This window comes from Eulemur rufifrons, chromosome 2 (genome assembly GCF_041146395.1).
Source record: "Eulemur rufifrons isolate Redbay chromosome 2, OSU_ERuf_1, whole genome shotgun sequence".
NCBI classification, from domain to species: Eukaryota; Metazoa; Chordata; class Mammalia; order Primates; family Lemuridae; genus Eulemur; species Eulemur rufifrons.
In genome coordinates, this window is record NC_090984.1 from 28,296,613 (window position 1) to 28,316,724 (window position 20,112).

The 20,112-nt window shown below is 35.7% G+C and overlaps 1 protein-coding gene across 5 annotated transcripts in view; it reads right to left on the reverse strand.

The window, feature by feature from the left end:
* The window catches only part of MAP2K5 (mitogen-activated protein kinase kinase 5), a 242,706-nt gene that overhangs the window by 154,403 nt on the left and 68,191 nt on the right, over positions 1–20,112 (reverse strand). For all 5 annotated transcript variants that reach the window (XM_069458451.1, XM_069458445.1, XM_069458436.1 and 2 more), the window contains one exon: positions 10,604–10,643. In XM_069458451.1, coding sequence (XP_069314552.1) covers positions 10,604–10,643 — 40 coding nt within the window. The remainder of the gene's footprint in view (positions 1–10,603; positions 10,644–20,112) is intronic.

A 20,112-nucleotide genomic window follows, 5' to 3' on the forward strand; every position in this document is an offset into this window, starting at 1 on the left:
GTGGCGACATAATTGTCTTCTACAGTATGTACAACTCAGAAAGGAAATTTGGGAGGATTACAGTCAGTATACAAATGATTAATCAAATGGTCCATTTAAATGCTAGTTTAAAAGCAGCAGAAACCCAAAGCAGTCAAAGAATGATAATCAGCACATGCCCTATACAATGCTAAGAAATTTCCTATTAAATGGATTTTTCCCAATTAGAAAACAAACAGTACTGGGAAATCTATTAAATTCCAAGCTTTACTACTTGAAAGATTTTATAGAATACATTAATGGTACAGAAAGGTTTTGTTTGCAAGATGGCTAACCGTATTTTTATTTGTTTTCTGCTCTACTTATTTGCAATTGTCTTGCTTACCTACACCAAACAAACGAACAAACAAAAAGCTAGGTGGAAACGTGTTTCATGAGTTACATATAGTCATTATCAAATAGTTATCTTTAAAATGTGATTAGCATCATTTTCAAAATGTTCTCTTTGAGGCAGATATTTTCTAAATTCAATGGCAGAAAATAAAAATTCAAGGTAATTTTATTTTTCCCCAAATTCATCTTCTTTTAAAAATATCTGAAATGATATCTTCCTACTTCTGAAGTCTGAAAAAGGAAACATAACAATATGCTTTTTTGTCTAATAAATAAGAACACTGAAAGCATAACAAATTAGAAGTATTTTGAATAGGAAGAGAAAAGTAACAGATTTTCAAGGACTCTACTTGTTCCTACAGACATTCAAAGCGTGGGTCCAACTAACCACTTAACTTGGGAAATTAAATTTCCCTCATCATTCTATGTAGGTGTCAGAGCCCTGCAGGTGATTCTGTTTAGGCAAGGACTGTGATTTGCTGCTCTTCGCAATCCCTCTGTGAGACCAGGCAGCCCCATTTCACAGCTGAGGTCACTGAGAGGTTCAAGTGACATGCTTGAAGTCACACAAAAGTCAGGAGGGGGTCAGGAAAAGATCAAATGCACTTCTAACTCTTAACCTTCCATTTCACCCTTTAATATAAAGAAAGCTATGAAATATTCTGGGTGAGAGCAATGGTCCATACAGAGAACACTACAGGATATTTTGTATGTGAGCTGAACCTGCTTTCAAGATGTTACTTCAAGAGATGAATGAATGAACTAAAGGACAAACAAAAGAACAAAAATTTATTGATTCAGTCATTCAACAAATTATCTGTTGAATTCTTACTCATTATGTGTAGTTCTCTATATAGACCCTATATGCCAGATTCTACAGCAGTGAGGCAAGAAGATAAATCAGATCCATTCCCCACAAAGAGATTTCAACATAATAGGGGAAATGTACATGTATACTAATAGCAAAATACAAGACAGTATGTGATAACACCCTTAAGAGACACATACAGAGAATTCCAGAAAGGTTCAAAGAAGAAAATGAGTGAGTGTGAGATATACCATATGTGACAGGGTTTATCCAGAAAAGTTCAATGGAGGAACAGGCTTTTGAACTGATCCTTGAAGGGTGTTAAAGACGTTGATAGGTAGAGATACGGGTGAAAGCATCCTAATTAGATAGGAATACATGAATCAAAGTGTTGAAGTGAGAAAGTACTGAGTACAGATAAGGCAACGAGTTCAACTTAAAAGCAGCACAGGATTCAGACATGTAAAATAATGCTATAAAAGCAGACTGATGACATATTGTGGACGATCTTGAGTGCCATCTTCTAGAACTGCAGTCCCCAATGCCCAGGCTACAAACTGGTACCAGTCTGTGGCCTGTGAGGAACCGGGAGGCAAAGCAAGAGGTGGGCGGCAGGCGAGGGAAGCTTCATCTGTATTTACAGCTGCTCCCCATCACTTGCATCACTGCCTGAGCTCTGCCTCCCCTTCTTACCCCTTCCCAACTCCCCACTACCCCCTTAACACCCCCTGCAGTCTGTGGAAAAATTCTCTCCCATGAAATCAGTCCCTGGTGCCAAAAAGGTTGGAGACTGCTGTTCTAGAGTTTTTAGTTTATTTGGGAAGTGACATGAAGCCTCTGAAGACCTTTGAGAGGAGGAGAGATGTGGTCAGAATTATGGTTTAGGGAAGCCGAATCTGAGAATAATGAGCAGCAATGGCATGGGGTCATGAGCATGTGGGACAAGATTGCCTGGGTCCAAATCCAGGTTCCACTATTTATTAGTTATGGGACCTTGGGCAAGTTATTTAACCTCTTTGTCCCTCAGCTTCTGCATCTGTAAAATGGGGGTCAATAATAGTAACAAAAGCTTGTTGTAAGTATTAAATGAGGAAAATGTATATAAAGTACATAGCACAGTATAAATCATCAATAAGTGGTTCTATTTACTGGCAGGGTAATTCAAAAGCTGATCAACATGTCTGATAAGAGACAAAACAAGCATCTACATTAGAGTGGTGACAAGAAAGGAAGAAGTACTAAAATAAGAGAGAGAGAAAGAGAGAGAGAGAAAATCAACAGGCTTCCAGGCACTGGACATTAACCAGAACAGGACAGTGATTGTGAGAGACAGAAAACAAATGAGATGAGTCCCATGGTTGCCCACCTTACTGACTGGAGAGTTTCTAGGCCCCAGTGTAGGGAATGGAACCCAGGTGGAGCTCATCTGTCTTCCTAAGGTGAGAAGAAAGAAGTGGGAGTCTGAGGAGGCCAAGGCAGCTAAAAGGACCAGAGGGCAGAGAGCTGGAAGATGGACCTGAGGGAGAGCTCCAGAGATCTACAGAAGGGGCCTATAGCATTCAGCTGAGTAATAACCAACACATGGATTTTAGGAAATTACCTGAGGCCAGAAAACAAAACAAAAAAACACCAGAAAGGACCAGAGTTAACAATCTGCACACCAACACCGGGCAGGAAGAGTATGTTTTCTCATCAGACAGGATGGAAAACCTTGTAATTCCCAAGTCACCAGGTAGAGTATTCAGAAGAATACTGCTTCAGTTGCATGGGAAAATTAATTTTAGAGCAGGGTGGGGAACCTTTTCATGTTGGAAGGCCGCATTAATTTAGCTCATTCAAGAAACTTCAATTAGATATACTTAAAAATGTACATTATTTTGTAAAAATCTATTATGTACGTAATAATTTCAAAAAGTGAAAACTATTTGTTAATGACTTTGTTCTGTCTGCTTTTTGTTGGAAAGCATTTGAATATTTGGTTGCAGCAGAGGGGTCTGCAGTTTCAGTTGATCCTCTAGATGAGTATCAGTCATTTATGACCTAAAGGATGTCTTGATTTGGGTTAGGTAGGAGAATGTAGATTTGCAGCAAAAAGTGGTTGAAAACCATGGAAGCATTTTTCAGGCATATTGCCAAAGGCATGGGTATTCTGCATTTTCCCATATTTCAATTGAATCTTTCTTAGCATCAAACAATGACTTTAAAGTGTCATCTCCTGAGAGCTCAATCATTTCCATCTGTAGTTCTTTAGGTGCTTTAGTGATATCAACTAGGTGAGTCTGAAAAGCTAATTGGAGTGTGATGTCATGATTCTTTCTCAAAGTCACTGAACCTTTCATTGTATTCTCCAATTAAGAGGTCTATAACAGCTGTGTATTCTTCAAATGATTGACATATACCATCCTACTCATCAATGACCTTTGCTAACTGGGGAAAATGTTCATCCAAAATTTCCTTTTTAAGAAGAAATGTTTTTTTTTTTTTTTTTTTTTTTTTTGTTGAGACAGAGTCTCACTTTGTTGCCCAGGCTAGAGTGAGTGCCGTGGCGTCAGCTTAGCTCACAGCAACCTCAGACTCCTCGGCTTAAGCGATCCTACTGCCTCAGCCTCCCGAGTAGCTGGGACTACAGGCATGCGCCACTATGCCCGGCTAATTTTTTCTATATAGATTTTTAGTTGTCCATATAATGTCTTTCTATTTTCAGTAGAGACGGGGTCTCGCTCAGGCTGGTCTCGAACTCCTGACCTTGAGCAATCCACCCGCCTCGGCCTCCCAGAGTGCTAGGATTACAGGCGTGAGCCACCGCGCCCGGCCTAGAAGAAATGTTTTGAATAAAGATAACTTTTTTCAAAATCCTTGGGATTTTGGCCACATATCATACACAGACTTAGTTTTACCTTGCAAAGAAGTATTCAAGTCATTTTGATTTGACATGATATCATAAATGCTGCATTCTTATAGAAATTTTTCAATAATTCACATTGCTGATTCTGTTCTTCATAAAATTTATCTGTTCTCTCAGAGATAAAATTTTGGCTAATGCCTGTCCCTGCGATGCCAATGCACTTTAGAATGATACAGCAAATCCACACTGAATGCACAAATCCACACTATATACCTCATCATTCAACTTTAACATGTTATGAAACTGTCAATGCCATGTTGCATTTGCATGAATATAATTAACAATACTTATAACTTGCTGCAAAGTATCACTTAAAATAGTAGCGTTAGCACAGAGATTTTTGCTGATACTATGAAAAGAAATCAGAGCATCTGGATCTGTTAATACTTTATGTGTGCATTAAACCCTTCATGTTTTCCTGTCATGGAAGGTGCACCACCTGTAGATACACTCACTAAATTTACCAAATTCAGTCCAACTTCACGACATTTATCTTGAAAGTTGTTGAAGATATCTATTCCCCGTGTTCTGTTCACAAGAGTACCCAAAGCAAGTGACTCTTCATAGTAAAGAAAATCTTCTGTTATGACCCAAATGAAGTATAAAATCTGCGCCAAGTCAGTAGTATTAGTTGATTCATTCAAAGAGATTGAATAATATATATTTTCCTTTTGAAGTATTGCATGAAGTCATTCTGTTAAGTTGAAGACTAATTCATGCTCCAGATCAGTTATGGTTCTCCTTGAAAGAGGAAGTTGTTTGTACTTTGAAATGTTATCAGGCTCTAAGCATCCTACAACTTCAACAATGCATTCTTTCACAATTTCTACATCACTGAATGGCTTCCCTTTTCTTCCCTTAGTATATAAGCTACTTTATAAGTTGCTTCAGTGGCATTATTTCCAGGTCTTATTGCTGCTTGAAAGAAGTGTCTTTGCTTTTCATCTTTTAATTTCTGCAATATAATTTCTCATGCCTCTACCTCTAATTTAAAATATTTGTGGTCCTTATGAGTGTTATAATGCTGATGACCACTGTATTTCTTTAATGTTGATATTGCAGTATCACAAAGCAAGCCAATCATCTTATCTTTAGCAGAAACAAGATAACATTGCAATTCTCAATCCTCATTAAAAAATCTCTTCTCTTCCTTCAGCATTCACTTGGTCTTCTTTGACACGATGGGCTGTTAAGCAGACAGAATTACAAAATACTGTCGAGCTGTGCAACTATTCACAAATTCCACTTCAAACGGAAACATAGTACACTGCTGTCCAAAGCTGATAACAGACAGGCATACTCACCTCCCTAAAACTCTCACCCATCAGCCTCATGCGGTAGTGGTGCCCGTCAGGATGGGGAAGTTAGAACTAAACCATAAGCACAGCAGCTATCAATTTAGCCCTTATGGCTTACTAATGTTCTAATTGTGCTGGTCAATCTGGGAGGATTATTTCATTGAAACTTACTTTATTCTTTGGTTTTTTAAATATGTTCATTTTAAAAATAAAATAAAAATATAAAAGACGAACAATGTGTTAATAAAAATAAAAGGATTTGTTCTGTAAAATTTGGATTCAGTCAAAAGGCCACACTTAAGGACCTAGAAGGCCAAATGTGGCCTTTAGGCCACAGGTTCCCCACCCCTGTTCTAGACTAACCACTGGGCTGGTCCCATCTAATAAAGCTTAAAAGCAAGTCTTGAAATGATTAAATTATTTCAAACTCACTCAATAGCATCTCAGAATAAAGCTCAAGACTATTTATAGGAATGCAAAAATATCTAGCACCTGTGCCACATGACTGGCATCCAATAAAAAATCATAAGGTATGAAAAAGGCAAAAAATATAACCCAAAATGAGGAGAAGAAGGAATTAGTCAAAACTGACCCAGAAATGACACATATGATAGAATTAGTAGATAAGGGCATTAATTCAGTTGTCATAACTATATAATATACATTGAAGGAGGTAGAGGACAGATTGACCATGTTAACTATAAACATGGAAGTATAAAAAAAGCCATCTAAACTTCTAGGGATAAAAAAGGACAGCGTCTGAAATACACTGGACAGGATTAATAAATTAGAAAATGCAGAAGAAAAGATCAGTGAATTCGAAGACACAGCAATAGAAACTATCCAAAATGAAACATAGGAAAAAAAACTAAAACAAACAACAGAGCATCATTTTACTGTGGGACAACTTCAAATGATCTAATACATTTGCAGCTGAAGTTCCCAAAGGTGGGGAGAATACCTGAAAAAATAATGGCTAATTTTTCCAAATTAGATGAAGACTAAAAAATCTACAGATCCAAGAATCTGAACAAACCCCAAAAACATGAATCATGAAGAAAATTACATCAAAGCTCATCATAATTAAACTGTTTAAGACCAACAATAAAGAAAAAATTTTGAAAGCAACCAGAGAAGAAGCAAGTTCTAATGTACAGAGGAACAAAGATTTAAAAAGACAGTAAACTTCTCGCTGGAAAGAATGCAAGCCAGAAGACAGTGAAATGCTGAAAGAAAAAGGGGGTCAACCTAGAATTCTATATTCAGCAAAAATTAAAATATCTTCCAAAATGGAAGTGAAATATACACTTTTTCAGATTTACAAAAGCTGAAAGAATTCATTATCAAGAGACCTGCACTATAAGGAATATAAAAGGAAGGAAGCTCTTCAGACAGAAGGAAAATAATACCAGATGGAAATCTGAATTACACAAACAAATGAAGAGCACTGTAATCGGTAAATACATGGGATAAGTATAAAATACAACTTTTCTTACCACCTAAATGTCTTTAAAAGATAAATAACTAAAGCAAAAATAGTAATAATGTATTTTGGGGTATATAACATATGAGGATGTAAAATGTATGATAATAACACAAATGCTGAGATGAGGGAACTGAAAATATACTATTGTTAGGTTCTTAGACGACAGATAAAGTAGTACAATATTATTTACACAGGGAGACTATGATAAGTTAAAAATGTATAACATAAACTCTAAAGCAACCACTGAAAATAAAGGCACAGTATACAGGCAGAACAAAGAGAAAATAAACAGCAAAATGACAGATTGAATTCAACCATATCAACAATCAGTTGAAATGTAAATGGTCTCAACACCCCAATTAAAAAGTAAAGATCATCAGATTAGATTAAAAAGCAAGACTCAACTATATGCTGTGTATAAGAAATCTACTTCAAATATAAAGACACAATAGGTTAAAAGTGAAAGGCTGTATGATGCTAACACTAGTCAAAATAAAGCTGAAGTGCCTATATTAATATCAGACAGTATAAATTTCAGAGCAAGCAATATTACCATGGATAAAGAGGATCACTTCATAATGATAAAGGGGCCAATTCATCAACAGGACATAACAACTCTAAATGCACTTAGAGAATACATCTCCAAAAACCATGAAGTAAAAAATAATAGAAGGGTAAGCCACAATTGTTGTTGGAGATTTTAACACCCCTCTTTCAGTAACTGACAGAACAAGTAGAAAAAAATCAGTAAAGATACAGAAGATCTGAAGAATACTATAAGCAAACTTGATCTAACTGACATTTATACAACATCCTACACAATGGACTACACATTCTTTTCATGTGCTGAGGGAACATTTACCAAGATAGAGCATATTCTGGGCCATAAAGTAAGTCTCAATAAATTTAAAACAATTCCAATTATAAAAAGTGTGTTCTTTGACCACAATAGAATTAAATTAGAAATCATTAACAGAAAGATATCTCAAAAATCCCCAAATATTTGGAAACTAAATGACACACTTCTAAAAATTAATGAAAAATTCTGCCTGTTTTGAAGAAATGGTACATTTCTTTTTCTTAGATTATAACTGTTATATAAGCTACACAGTTACTACGCTACCAAGAAGCTCAGGGCTAAACAAAAAGTTTATTTACAATAATCATACCTATTCTTAAATCATTTATCTCAGTTTAAGCATCTAATATATGATTTTACAGACTCTAGGGATGTAAGACAGTCCTTGCTCTAAAGCCCAGTTTAATGTCAAGTCTAGTAAACACTGTATTTGTAAACCCCAACTATTTTCATTTGCCAAAGTCTCTACTTTAATAGCTATTTTATAAATATGTCCTTTCTTTAAAATTGCCTTTAATCCTTTTCAGAAATAGTTGTTGGCCCCTTGCTATACCTAACTAGGTACTCAAGCACAAGAATTTAATATTAGCCTACATCAAACATAATTCAAAATATATGAAATTATGAAAAATTAGTAATATACTTGCAAGGCCAAATAATGATAGCTTTTTGGACGATTTATGTCAGCACACCCCTCTCTTAGAATAAATAACCAAGAGTTGACTGTCTTTAAATAAATATATCAACAGCAATAATCTAAGATTTTTCACATCAAAGGAACAAACAAGTAACTCAATAGATAGGAAAGTAGTGCTCAAGTTGGTGGAGGTGTTCTCTTAGTGAAAAGGGAGTTCAGGAAGTATAGAAAAGACAGCACAATGCCCAGATGGTACAAAAGGGCTGTGCTCAGTGAGTGAGCACCAAGGTAGTGAAACAGAGCTACATTCGGCAAGCACCAAGGTGGTACAATCTGTGAATGCTAAGGTGGTATAACGGAACTGCACTTGGTAAGCTCAGAGAAAGACTGGGATGGAGTCTTGCCTCTACAGTGCCTACCTTACAAACTCTCTGGATCTCAGTTTCCTTCTCTGTAAAATGTGGGGGCTATAACAGATGATCTCTAAGGTCTCTTCCAGTTCTACAATTCTAAAGAACTAGTTTGGATAGAGCGTCAAAGAAAACATCCCAAAGGGGGCTCTGTTGTACCTCCTAACCACGAGCTATTTAAGTTATAAAAACTAGACTTGCTAATGCCACATAACACATTCTAGGTGCTGTATTAGGTGTGATATGGAAGAACTCTGGATTACACTAGCAGTCAGAAGACCTGAGCATTAGTTTTTCTCTAACCTTACTAAAGGTATAACCAATTGTAATTTCAATGCTGTTATTCTTCATTTCCTAGATAAGAAAAAAGATGCAGAAATATATACTATGGAAAGAGAATAAATTCATCACTGTGAATAGCTAAGAAGGCATCTTGGAGTTGAACCTTAAAAAGACAGATGGAAATCAGAGAGAGAAGCAGTAGCAGTATAAAGGCTGCGTGGTGTAGTAGAGGACATGGGCTTTGGAGTTAGATGTACTTCATTTTAAATCCTGGCTCTGCCTTTTCCAACAGTGTGAATTTGGACAATTCAGCTTTCAGAGTCTCAGTTTCTTCAAATTTAAAATAGATAGGCTCACTCTGTAGTTTTAAGGATTAAAGATAATAGTTATATAATACCTAGCATAATACCTGGTATATAGCAGTCACTCAAAAAACAAAAGCTTTCATTTCTAAAGTTCCAGAGACTAAAGATGAAGGGCATAACAGACTGGTAAAGCAGAGGGCATGTCTGTAACGGCAGATGGGGGCCAAAATGTGGAGGGAATGACCAATTTATGGGGAGGGTAGGGAGCAAAGTAGGCCTGACCAGTTTGTTAGCTAAGCCCAGTGTTGTAAGTAAAGTTCTGTGGGGTTAGGAATGGAGGTAGTGAAGGGTCCAGTCAGAGGTGCAATCCAAGACAAAGTGCATGAGGGAAATCTGAGATTAAAGACGATGGGAAGATCAAGCACCAGCAGCCAGTGACAGAGATTAAATATGAAGTGGTGTGGCAGGACTGAGATCTTGCAGTTTGGCAGAGATGGGGTATGGATTATGAACAGGATTGAAACAAGTAGGGAGCATCTTAGGCAACTGTCTAGAGCATCCCTGAGTTATGTGTAGCATGACTCTATTGGTAGGTGTGCCGCTTGGGTATTTCAGGACACCATAAAGAGTTAGAAGTGCAGCAGACATCTTGGGCTTTATATTGTACACAACTGAGGATGGGGTGGGCAAGATAGTTACACGGTCAGATGTGATTCCACTTCTCAAAAAGTACGTGAGAAAAGAAAAAGACTTAAAGTACAGTGAGGAAGTTATTTCAAAAGTCCAACTGTGGGTAATATGAGCCTGATCCAAGGCGACGGCAATGGGAATGAGAGTAGATAGAAAGAGATAAATGGATACATTTCAGGTAAAATTTCTAATAAGATATGGCAATTTACAGGATGTGGCATATAAAGGAGGAAAAGAAATGCATGACTACAAAGGTTTTGAGCTGCATGACTAGGAAGACAGTGATGCCACTTAGCAGGAAACAACAGAAAGAAGTGTTCTCTTCTTGGTGAGAAGAATTATAATGCCAGGACCTTACAAATGACCATTTTAAGGCATCCTTAAAATATTTTCAGGCATCTGAATGTCACCCCAGGGCCATAGCTTCCCCTACCTACCATCCAACCCTTAAAGCATTTCATCTCCTCTTTGACAATACCTGTGACTCAAGCTAACAGAGGAAAGGAAAGTGGTGAGCATCAGTAATGTCATAAAATGTATCCAGTGCTTACCTTTACAGCTAATATTTTCCCACTTGGGACATGATATGCTCTATGGGAAGAAAAAAAATAACAAAATTACTCAAGATCACTAAACAATCTACAAAATGGTTAAGGACATAAATGTAAATCCAAACATTTCTGCAGCAATGGGATACATGGTACTTTCAAAGAACACTAATAACATTAGTTATTTATATTTCCATGGAGCTTAATGGTTCACAAAGGGATTGATTATACATTGTCTTACAATAACCCTCTGAGATAATGATAATACATTATTATCCTCCTTTTATAGATGAGAACTCTGAAGCATAGAGAAGTTAAGAAGTTTGCCCACTGGCACAAAGTGAGTGGTAGTGGAATGAGACCTTAAACCCAGTTCTTTTGGCTCCAGATCCCTCATGACTGCCATTGTGTGTGGGGATCCTGTGTAGTCCTATGGTAAGCACTGCACAGAGCCACGTAAAATGGTAGGTTTTGCTTGTATTCCTTTCAATTACATATGCAGATAATACATATCACTACATTCCACCAAAATAATCTCAAAACACATAGAATTAGCTATGGCTTATGATATAAATTTTATATAAGAAATCACAGAGTTAAAAGGCTCAAGCATGTGGTTCAACTTTTCCTAAAAAAAAAAAAGAGGCAAGCTCAAAGTAATCAGATATACTGAAATAACTACAACTTAAATCGAGAAATATAAATACATTCATTTATGAAAAAGTAAGAGAACAGGGTTTTTAGAAATAAAATATTATTACTCTTCATCAAGACCTTTCCTGTTTAAATGAAATGTGGCCTTTACACAGACTGGATATTCAGACTGGATATTCTGCACATTATCTAGGAATAATCTGCCTCATATAAAAACTTCAAAACAAACCACATAGCATAAACAACTATTGTTACTGCAAGCCCATAAACGTATAATACAGCAAATTAGTTTGGAAGAACTAAAATCTTGCTCTGCAGAGGAATTTATACATTAGCCAAGATCAGATTGCTCTTCTTCTCACCTGGCTAGGGTTAAGATGTGAATGGGGTAGGGAAAATGTGGGGGAATAGAAGTTAATGCCTCAGGCATTCCCCATCCTCACCTGCCCAGTTGCAAAATATATTTAACAGGCCCTGAAACTGCTCACTTCTTAAAACAAAAATAAACAAAACTTATATACTCCACCATAACTGAAACAGAAACATCATGTTCTGCTGTTTTGGCAAAAATATTTCCTTGTTTGCTCTGAGAAATTTTAACAACTTTACAGAGATATAATTTACATATGATAAAAATTCACTTATTTTAAGGGTATAATTGAATAATTTTTAGTAAATTTACAGAGTTGAGCAATCACTGACAAATGTTTTGAAAGTGATTGACTTATACAAATGGTTTAATTTATTGAGTTTATAGGTACTTGTAATATTTTTCACATATAAAATGTTACAAATTCAGGCAAGACTAGGAAAACACATACATACAATATATGTATGTATGTAGCCAAATACATGAGTGATATAAGAACTTATTCATTCAGCTTTTACTACTTCAGTGGACAAAAGTCAATCCAATTATGGAATGTATAAAAACTTAGTTTTTATTATATTAATTAATTGGACAGAAATTCAGGTATATCTCATTTAAACGAAAGGTAAAGTTATAAAACTTAGGTGACAATTGTTCACTTTACCAAAGAATTCTTTAACCTGTTAAAGTATCTAAAGACTTTGTCTAAACAACAACCTCCCTAGTATATCTATTACTTATAAAACTTTAACCAATTAAAAAAAATTTTATACTTTGTATAATATAAAGTGATACACATTTTATGAATGGAACCCTCATATTATACTGGTTTTAGAACACATTACCACTTACTTTACTATCTATTTTAACATCACCCTTTTACAATGCAAAGCTAAATTTCCAATTTGATTCATGATCTATCTAAACTCATGTACTAAACTGATTTATAAAAACTTACACAGTATTTTTCTACTTCCTGTCAGGGAAGTTGTTGGACTAAGCTAATCTGAAATGTGATTTGAAGGAATTTAGTAAATATTAGACACAAATATAGGTAACAAAATACGTAAGGTTTAATGATGATACATTATTTTCCCTCTTCTATATCATAGATATTTAAATTTTAACTTTTTAAAATATTATATGTTAGCATCACTAACCAAGGACTGAAATAGGAAGACAAATAGTTGAATGCATACACAGGATTCAAAAGTTGTAAAAAGATCAGTGTTATTACTTTGAACAAGCAACACCTGGACTTTTGAGACCAGCAGCAGCAATAAGAAAATGATTAGCAGACAGTCTAACATACATGCCATACTGGACAGTTTGGCAACTTAATTAGCTTGTCAAGAAAGTCGATCTCTTTTCCAAAAGAAAGGTCTCCTATTTCCAAGTGAATTAAAAGGGGAGGCTTGATAATTTAATTATGATGCACGCCAATTCATCCGTGGAAGTTTGGGTTCAATTTCTAGCAATGAAGATGCTACGTGGTTTGGTTTACAGTACAATGACAGCACCAGTTTAACATTTAATCATCAAGGAGCAGTGGATGACAAAGGCAATACCAGGCATGAGTCGAGTGTGTCCCTTAACTTTGCAAATGGCATTCTACCTGGAGAAAAGGAACTTGTTTACTTTCAACAGATACTGCATCTCAATTGTCTTGACCTTCCTCCACACATTAACTGTAAAGTGATTAATGAAGTTTGAGTGGAGGCTCTGGTTACACCAAAAGACAACTATACACCTCTGCAATGTTTTAATTAACAGCTAACACTTCAAATTAGTTTGCTGTTGCCACAGTAATTACCTGTTTCAATGAATGCATTGAGGAAGTATTTTTATGAGATATTTTTAGTGTTTAGTCCTTGAGTGTTCCATTATGTTTGTGACCAGAACAGGCCTTCTGGGAATAGTCCCAGCCCTTAAAATTGAGCATACGACATATACACTTAAGGATGGCAAAAACTAGTAGCCCCCATATAAATTTTTTGAATATTTAAAATAATAAAGAGCCCAGCACAAGAGAATATTTGCTGTCCATACTTTCTTACTTTCTTTTTTCATTTGGAACAATAGGTTCTAGATGAATGGACAAAGAAGTTGGTATCAACCTGTAATCCTGGTAAGAGTACAGAATCAGAGAATTTATTGAGCTAGTAGGAAATAAAGAAAATTGTCTAGTCTAATCTCTTTCTTTTACAGCAGAAACACCCAAAAGCCAGGTTAAATAACTTGTCCAAGCTCACACAGTCAGTGGCAAAGCCAAGACTGGAACTATAGCAGACTATACATATTTTAGGGCCTAAAGGAAAGATGTGATTGAATTTTACTTAACTATATTCTAGGGCAGGGAAACCAGTAATTCAAAACTTAACAAAGGTACTGACCTATTTCAATCAGCCTAAGGACCATCACATCCGAATCTCTCCAGGCTAGGAAGCATTTTGCAATCATTGCCAATCCATCCTTGAGAGGCAGAAGAGGAAAAGGGCGTGGGGCTCTTAAGTCACTGCCTGGGCTCTGACCCCAGCTCTGCCACTTCTTAGCCATGTAAACCTTTTAGTAAACCTCACCATGTCTCAGTTGTCTCAAGTCTGGAATAGGGAAAGCAGTGCCTACCTTATAAAGTCGTGAGGATCCAAAGAGATAATACTGAGGAAAGAAACTGGCACTCAGTAAACATGCATTAAATGTTAGGAAGCTAAGAAGTTTTCAGAGTAGCTGAGTATTTTAAGAGTAAAACCTGCCTAAAACAGACTGAAAGAGCAAGAGTATATCCTCTAAGGGTCAGGTTATGTGCTCTGCAAATGAGCCTCTAACAAAGCTTTAATAACAACAAACTGGCAAAAGCTTGCAATATATCTTTTATCGTTAAAAAACGTAAACAAGTAGTATTACTTCATGTTGAACCAACTCTAAGGACAAAAAATTAAAACAGCCATCTGAAATAGTATCAATGTACTATGATTCAAATTTCAGATTTCTTATCACGTTTATTTCTATCCTACTATAGGTATGATAAGTGTTCCATTCAGGTGTTCATCTCAGTAGAAACACCATTTGACTATCACTGTTGCTAAATGAGGACAATTTTTCATTCTCCTTGAGTTAATAAATAGGTAAATATAAGCTACCCTAAAAATACCTACATACCTTCCTTTAATATGCATCCTTATAGATGCTATAAAGTAACATTTTGATACCTCTCCAATGCTTCAAACTTTAGTTGCTCTATTATTGCTCTTAGCCCACTGCAAAAACCTATTTATGTGTCTCTCCCACACTGAGCAGTCAGCACTGCCATGTCTTAATCAACTTTGCATTCTTTATGCTTAACAATGTACTGGCCTATGGTAGGTGCTCCATACTTAATAAATATTTGACAAATAGTAAATACTTCTGGATTGAAAAAAAATCTATCACTTGGATAGTGTTTTATTTTTAAAAATTCCATATACATTTAATTAATTCTATAATCTTACGAGAAGTTATTATAATCCCCCATTTCATAGGTAAATTTCTAACCTGAACCAAAAGTCCTTACAAGGATTGCATGATCTGGCCCCTGGTTACCTCACTGATTTCTGTTTCTGCCAATCTCCCTTATCCACAATACTCATTTTGCTCCTCCAAACATGCTCCTGCCTCAGGGCCTTTGCACCTATTCCTGATGCCCGGACCACTTTCTCTGATATCCACTTGGCTTGCTCCATCACTTTTTTCAGGTCCAATATAACTTATTTGACTTTCCTACATAAAACAGCCCACACTCCCTTCACTTTTTTTTATTCTTCATAGAATTATCAACATCCTACACAGTTTGTTAATTTATTATGTATCCCACCACAAGAAAGAAAGCTCCATAAAAATAAAGACTTTTGGTTTTCTTGTTCACTGCTATTATCTCCAGTGCCTAAAACTATGTTGGGCACATTTTATAAATATTTGTTAAATATCTGAATGAATAAATTTTCTTAATTGTTATAGGTTTATTTTGTTTTTCATTTTTCTTAAGAGAGTTTCATTAAGTTTTTCTAGGAAATTGTCCATTTTGTCTGCTTTCAAATTAAATTTATTGTCATAAAGTTACTCATTGTATCCTCTAATTTTTAAAATCTCTGCTCTCTCTAGAATTATGTTCCCATTTTTATTCCTAATTTTCTTATTTATGTCTCCTCTCTATTTGATAAATTTTTCCAAGGAACCAGCTTCTGGTTTTGTTGAATTGTTTCTTGAATTTTTATTTCATTAACTTTTGTTCCTTAGCATTTCTTTCCTTCCACTTTCTTTGGGTTTACTCCCTGTCCTTCTACTTTTTAATTTCTTGGGTTACATGCCAAGCCTATTAATATCTAGTTATTCTTTTCTAAAAATGTATATAATACTAACCTTTAAGTATGACTTTGATGCATCTCACAAGTTTTCAAAGATGGTATTTCTTTATTGTTCGGTTGTAAATATTTTTATTCCCATTATATTTCCCTAATACTTTCTGCCTTAAAATCTATTTTGTCTTATATTAATATAACCACAACAGTTTTCCTTTGATTGGTTTTTGCCAGGTATCTTTTCCCCATCCTTTTCCTTTCAACTTTGCTGTGTCTTTGTGTTCTAGGAATTTCTCCTTAAATAGTCTAAAAGAGCACATAGCTATATTTTTAAAAATTCAATCTAAGTAACCTATTAACTGGCAATATTAGTCCACTAATATTTATTGTAATTATTAATATATTTGGATTTATTTCTACCGTCTTATTCATTTACTTTACGCTCGCTCTGGAATGACAGTGTAATTGAGACAATTATTTTTTTCTCAAACTTTTGAGAATGCTGTTCCATTGTCTTTTATTGCCGATGCTGAAAGTTTGCTATACTCAATTTGCTGGCCAATACAAAGTCATTGAAGGTTTTTAGACAGGATAGTGATCTGATCAGACCTTAACTTTAAAACCATTACTCTGGCTGCAGATTATCACTCTACTACTGGAAAGGAAGAGAAAGCAAGAGCACTTAGAAAGCGTGTTACAGTAGTCAAGGCAAGAGGTGGTAACAACATGAACCTGGGTAGTAACAGCACACATGGGAAAGGGGAAACAGATGCAAAAGACCTTCTTTGATCAGAGAGAATTTATGAAACACGGGGAACGGAAAGATGAATCTAAAATTTCAAGCTAAGATGATGGGAGTACTGTAGCCATATTCCCCAACACAAACAGGGGAACTTTACCTAGTTAGCCTTAGACTATATACCCTGCACTTTTAAGCTCCATGAGGGCAGAGACCATATCTACCTCATTCAACAATGTGTACACAGTACCTAGCACAATATTTGGCACACAGTAAATATAAAAATATTTATTAATTAATAAAGAAATGGGGTAGTCAGGAGATGGGAGAAAGGAAAAGGGGGAAAAAAAGGGGAGGAACTAACAATACCTAAGGGTCTCTACAGAATTAATTTAACTTCCCTATGACATATGTATCTTAAGTCACATTTTATAGATAACAGAAACAGACTCAGGGTATTAGGAAACTCACTCAAGGTAACATCTGCTCATGAGGAGCAGATACAGAATTCAAATCGGGGTCCATCTCTATATAATCTTTGTGCTCTTTCCACTACGGAGAGAGTATATACAGGTAGTGGTTTGAGATGAGTTTACTTCCAGATATCATAAATGTTGAAGGTGGGATTTAGGAAAGAATGCAAGAAAATTCTACCTACCAGATTTCCTACCCTGTGGTTTCATTTATCCATTGGCATCAACTCGATTGCCTTATGATCCTTCACATGTTCCTGTTATAAATTATCATTTCTCTTTAATAGTTATTTACATTCACTGGTCTATATTTTATTTAACTATATTGTAAACTCTAATTACCTAACCATATTACAAATTTCTAAAATAGGGTCTCTATCTTCTACATTATTGTAAATTCCAAGGGCAGGGTCAAGATCCACTTTGTTCATTACCATATGCCCAGCCTCCACTACATTGTATGATACACTCTCCTCTTAATTTAGATACTTAACTTATATATTTAATAAATACTTAATGCACACCTCTGATTGTCAGGCAGTATGCTGGGCAGTGTGGATATAGCAGAGAACAAACCAGGAAAAGTCCCTGCTCTCGTGAAGCTACTTTCTAATAGGGGCTGACTGACAATAATCAAATAAACCATTTGCTGAGATGGGAAAAGCAGTAGAGGGAGCAGGTTTCACAGGAAATCAAGAGTTCAGTTTTAGATAATCTTGAAATGCCTAAAAGACATCCAACTGGTAATTACACGAGTCTATATATATAACATATATAAGGTTAGAGATGTGCTCATTTTCATCTAAATCTTAATAAGAATTTATTAAAATATATCACTATGAAGAATAAGCTGGATTTCTGCCAGAATCTTTAAATGTAAGGAAAATAAAAATTTGAAAACAAATGTTAAAAAGTCCACATAGGACATAAGGGATAAACAACCTGTGTTCACATTCCAACATATGGACTCCCACACAAATTTATGTCATGCATAAGATCAACTGCATCTGTATTTTACAATGTTTACTGAAATTATTTATGCTTAGAATTTCAAATTCTACGAGAACCCAAAAAATATGAATCGTCCCAGATGATTCCTGCTTACAAAATAAATAACCTAGAGCTGATCATATATTTTCTGATAAAGATTGTATGATCTCATACAATTAAAGTAGGCATCTAATTTCTATAGCACTATTTTGTATATTAATTTTTGAACATATTCCAATCAAATTATTTTAAATTATGAACAGAGAGGATTTATAATAGGGAGCATATGTGCTTCTCTAGTGATTGTGAGGTAGGATATAATTAAACAATTGAGGGGGCTGACCTATGATCTGACTAAAAATATTTAAGATTTCAGCACAACTGACAATATGTTATAAATGTCAATTTATTGGCAAAATAGTCATCAAAATGAATACACAAACATCCTTCCCCCCCTTTTTTGCCTTTTAGGAAAATACCTCAAGAGTAATTGCACGCATAATGACTTATTACAATGGCAAAAGAGGAACGCTGAAATAACAGTTTTGTCACCATCCTATGAAGGATGCAGGCCATTTATTTCCTAAACCATGTGAACTAAATGCCATTGACTTAAGTTCTACTTCTCATATAACATACTTCAAAGAACGTTAGTGAAAAGAGGGACACAATTACTCTGTGAATTATTCATAGAGTGTTATCAATTGTGGAAAAGTTTTTCCAATGGATCAAACCTAAGAAATAATCCAGTCACTAAAACAGTGAAAGCAACAGTTAGGATTTGGCTTAAAATAGCCAGTAATTAGAAAGGGATGGTCTTATTCTAGGCAAGCAGAAAAGAAGGTGATGTTTATTTTGCTCCCTGGGTCTTGGAGCAGCGGTCCCCAACCTTTTGGCACCAGTTTTAGGGAAGACAATTTTCCCACAAGGTTTATGAATCTGTATTTGCAGCCGCTCCCCAGCGCTAGCATCACCTCCTCAGCTCCACCTCAGATCATCAGGCATTAGATTCTCATAAGGAGCGAGCAACCTGGATCCCTCACATGCGCAGTTTACAGTAGGGTTCGCGCTCCAATGAGAATCTAATGCTGCTGTTGATCTGACAGGAGGTGGAGCTCAGGCGGTAATGCCAGTGATGACAAGCGGCTATAAATACAGACGAAGCTTTGCTCACTGGCCGCTGCTCACTTTCTGCTGTGGGGCCCGGTTCTTAACAGGCCACGGACCGGGAGTTGGGGACCACATTCTTAGAGGATAGGTAGGAGACAAGAAAGATGATCAAAGGCTATTTTAAAATAAATAAAATTTACAAACAAAAGCATTTGTTATTAACTCACTGCAGAAATAGCCATGGCTCTCCCAAATAATAAAATCAGTTCTTTGTTTTTCATACAAAGATTTCACAGCTTGTGGGATATCCTGGGTTCTTTGACTCTGTTCTTTAAATGCCCTAGGACTCCTGGATGTCTACTAGAGGCAAAAAGACACTGTAAAAAAAAGCTCTCTGAGATCTGATTCATTATGACAAAAAGTTTGGGATTTCCGTTGTTTAAAATGTAATTCTGAATTCTCATTAGCAGAGAAAGTTAAGAATTGGTCACACTCACACTCAACTATTATATCTATTCCTTATCAAAAAAATATGGTATCTGGCCAGGCATGGTGGCTCATGTTGTAAACCTAACACTTTGGGAGGCTGAGGCGGGAGGATCACTTGAGCCCAGGAGTTCAAAACCAGCCTGGGCAACAGTGAGACCCCGTCTCTATAAAATATTTAAAAAATAAAAATATGGTATTTGTTAAAGCCAATGTGATGTAGGATCATCAGTTTCCATAGTTAAAGATGGTGTTTCCTCACTCTTTAAATGACTTTTATTTATTTACCCAAAAAAAGTTAACTCTGCTTTTATGTAAATTTTTAATAACAAGATAGAACTCTTCCTTCAACTTAC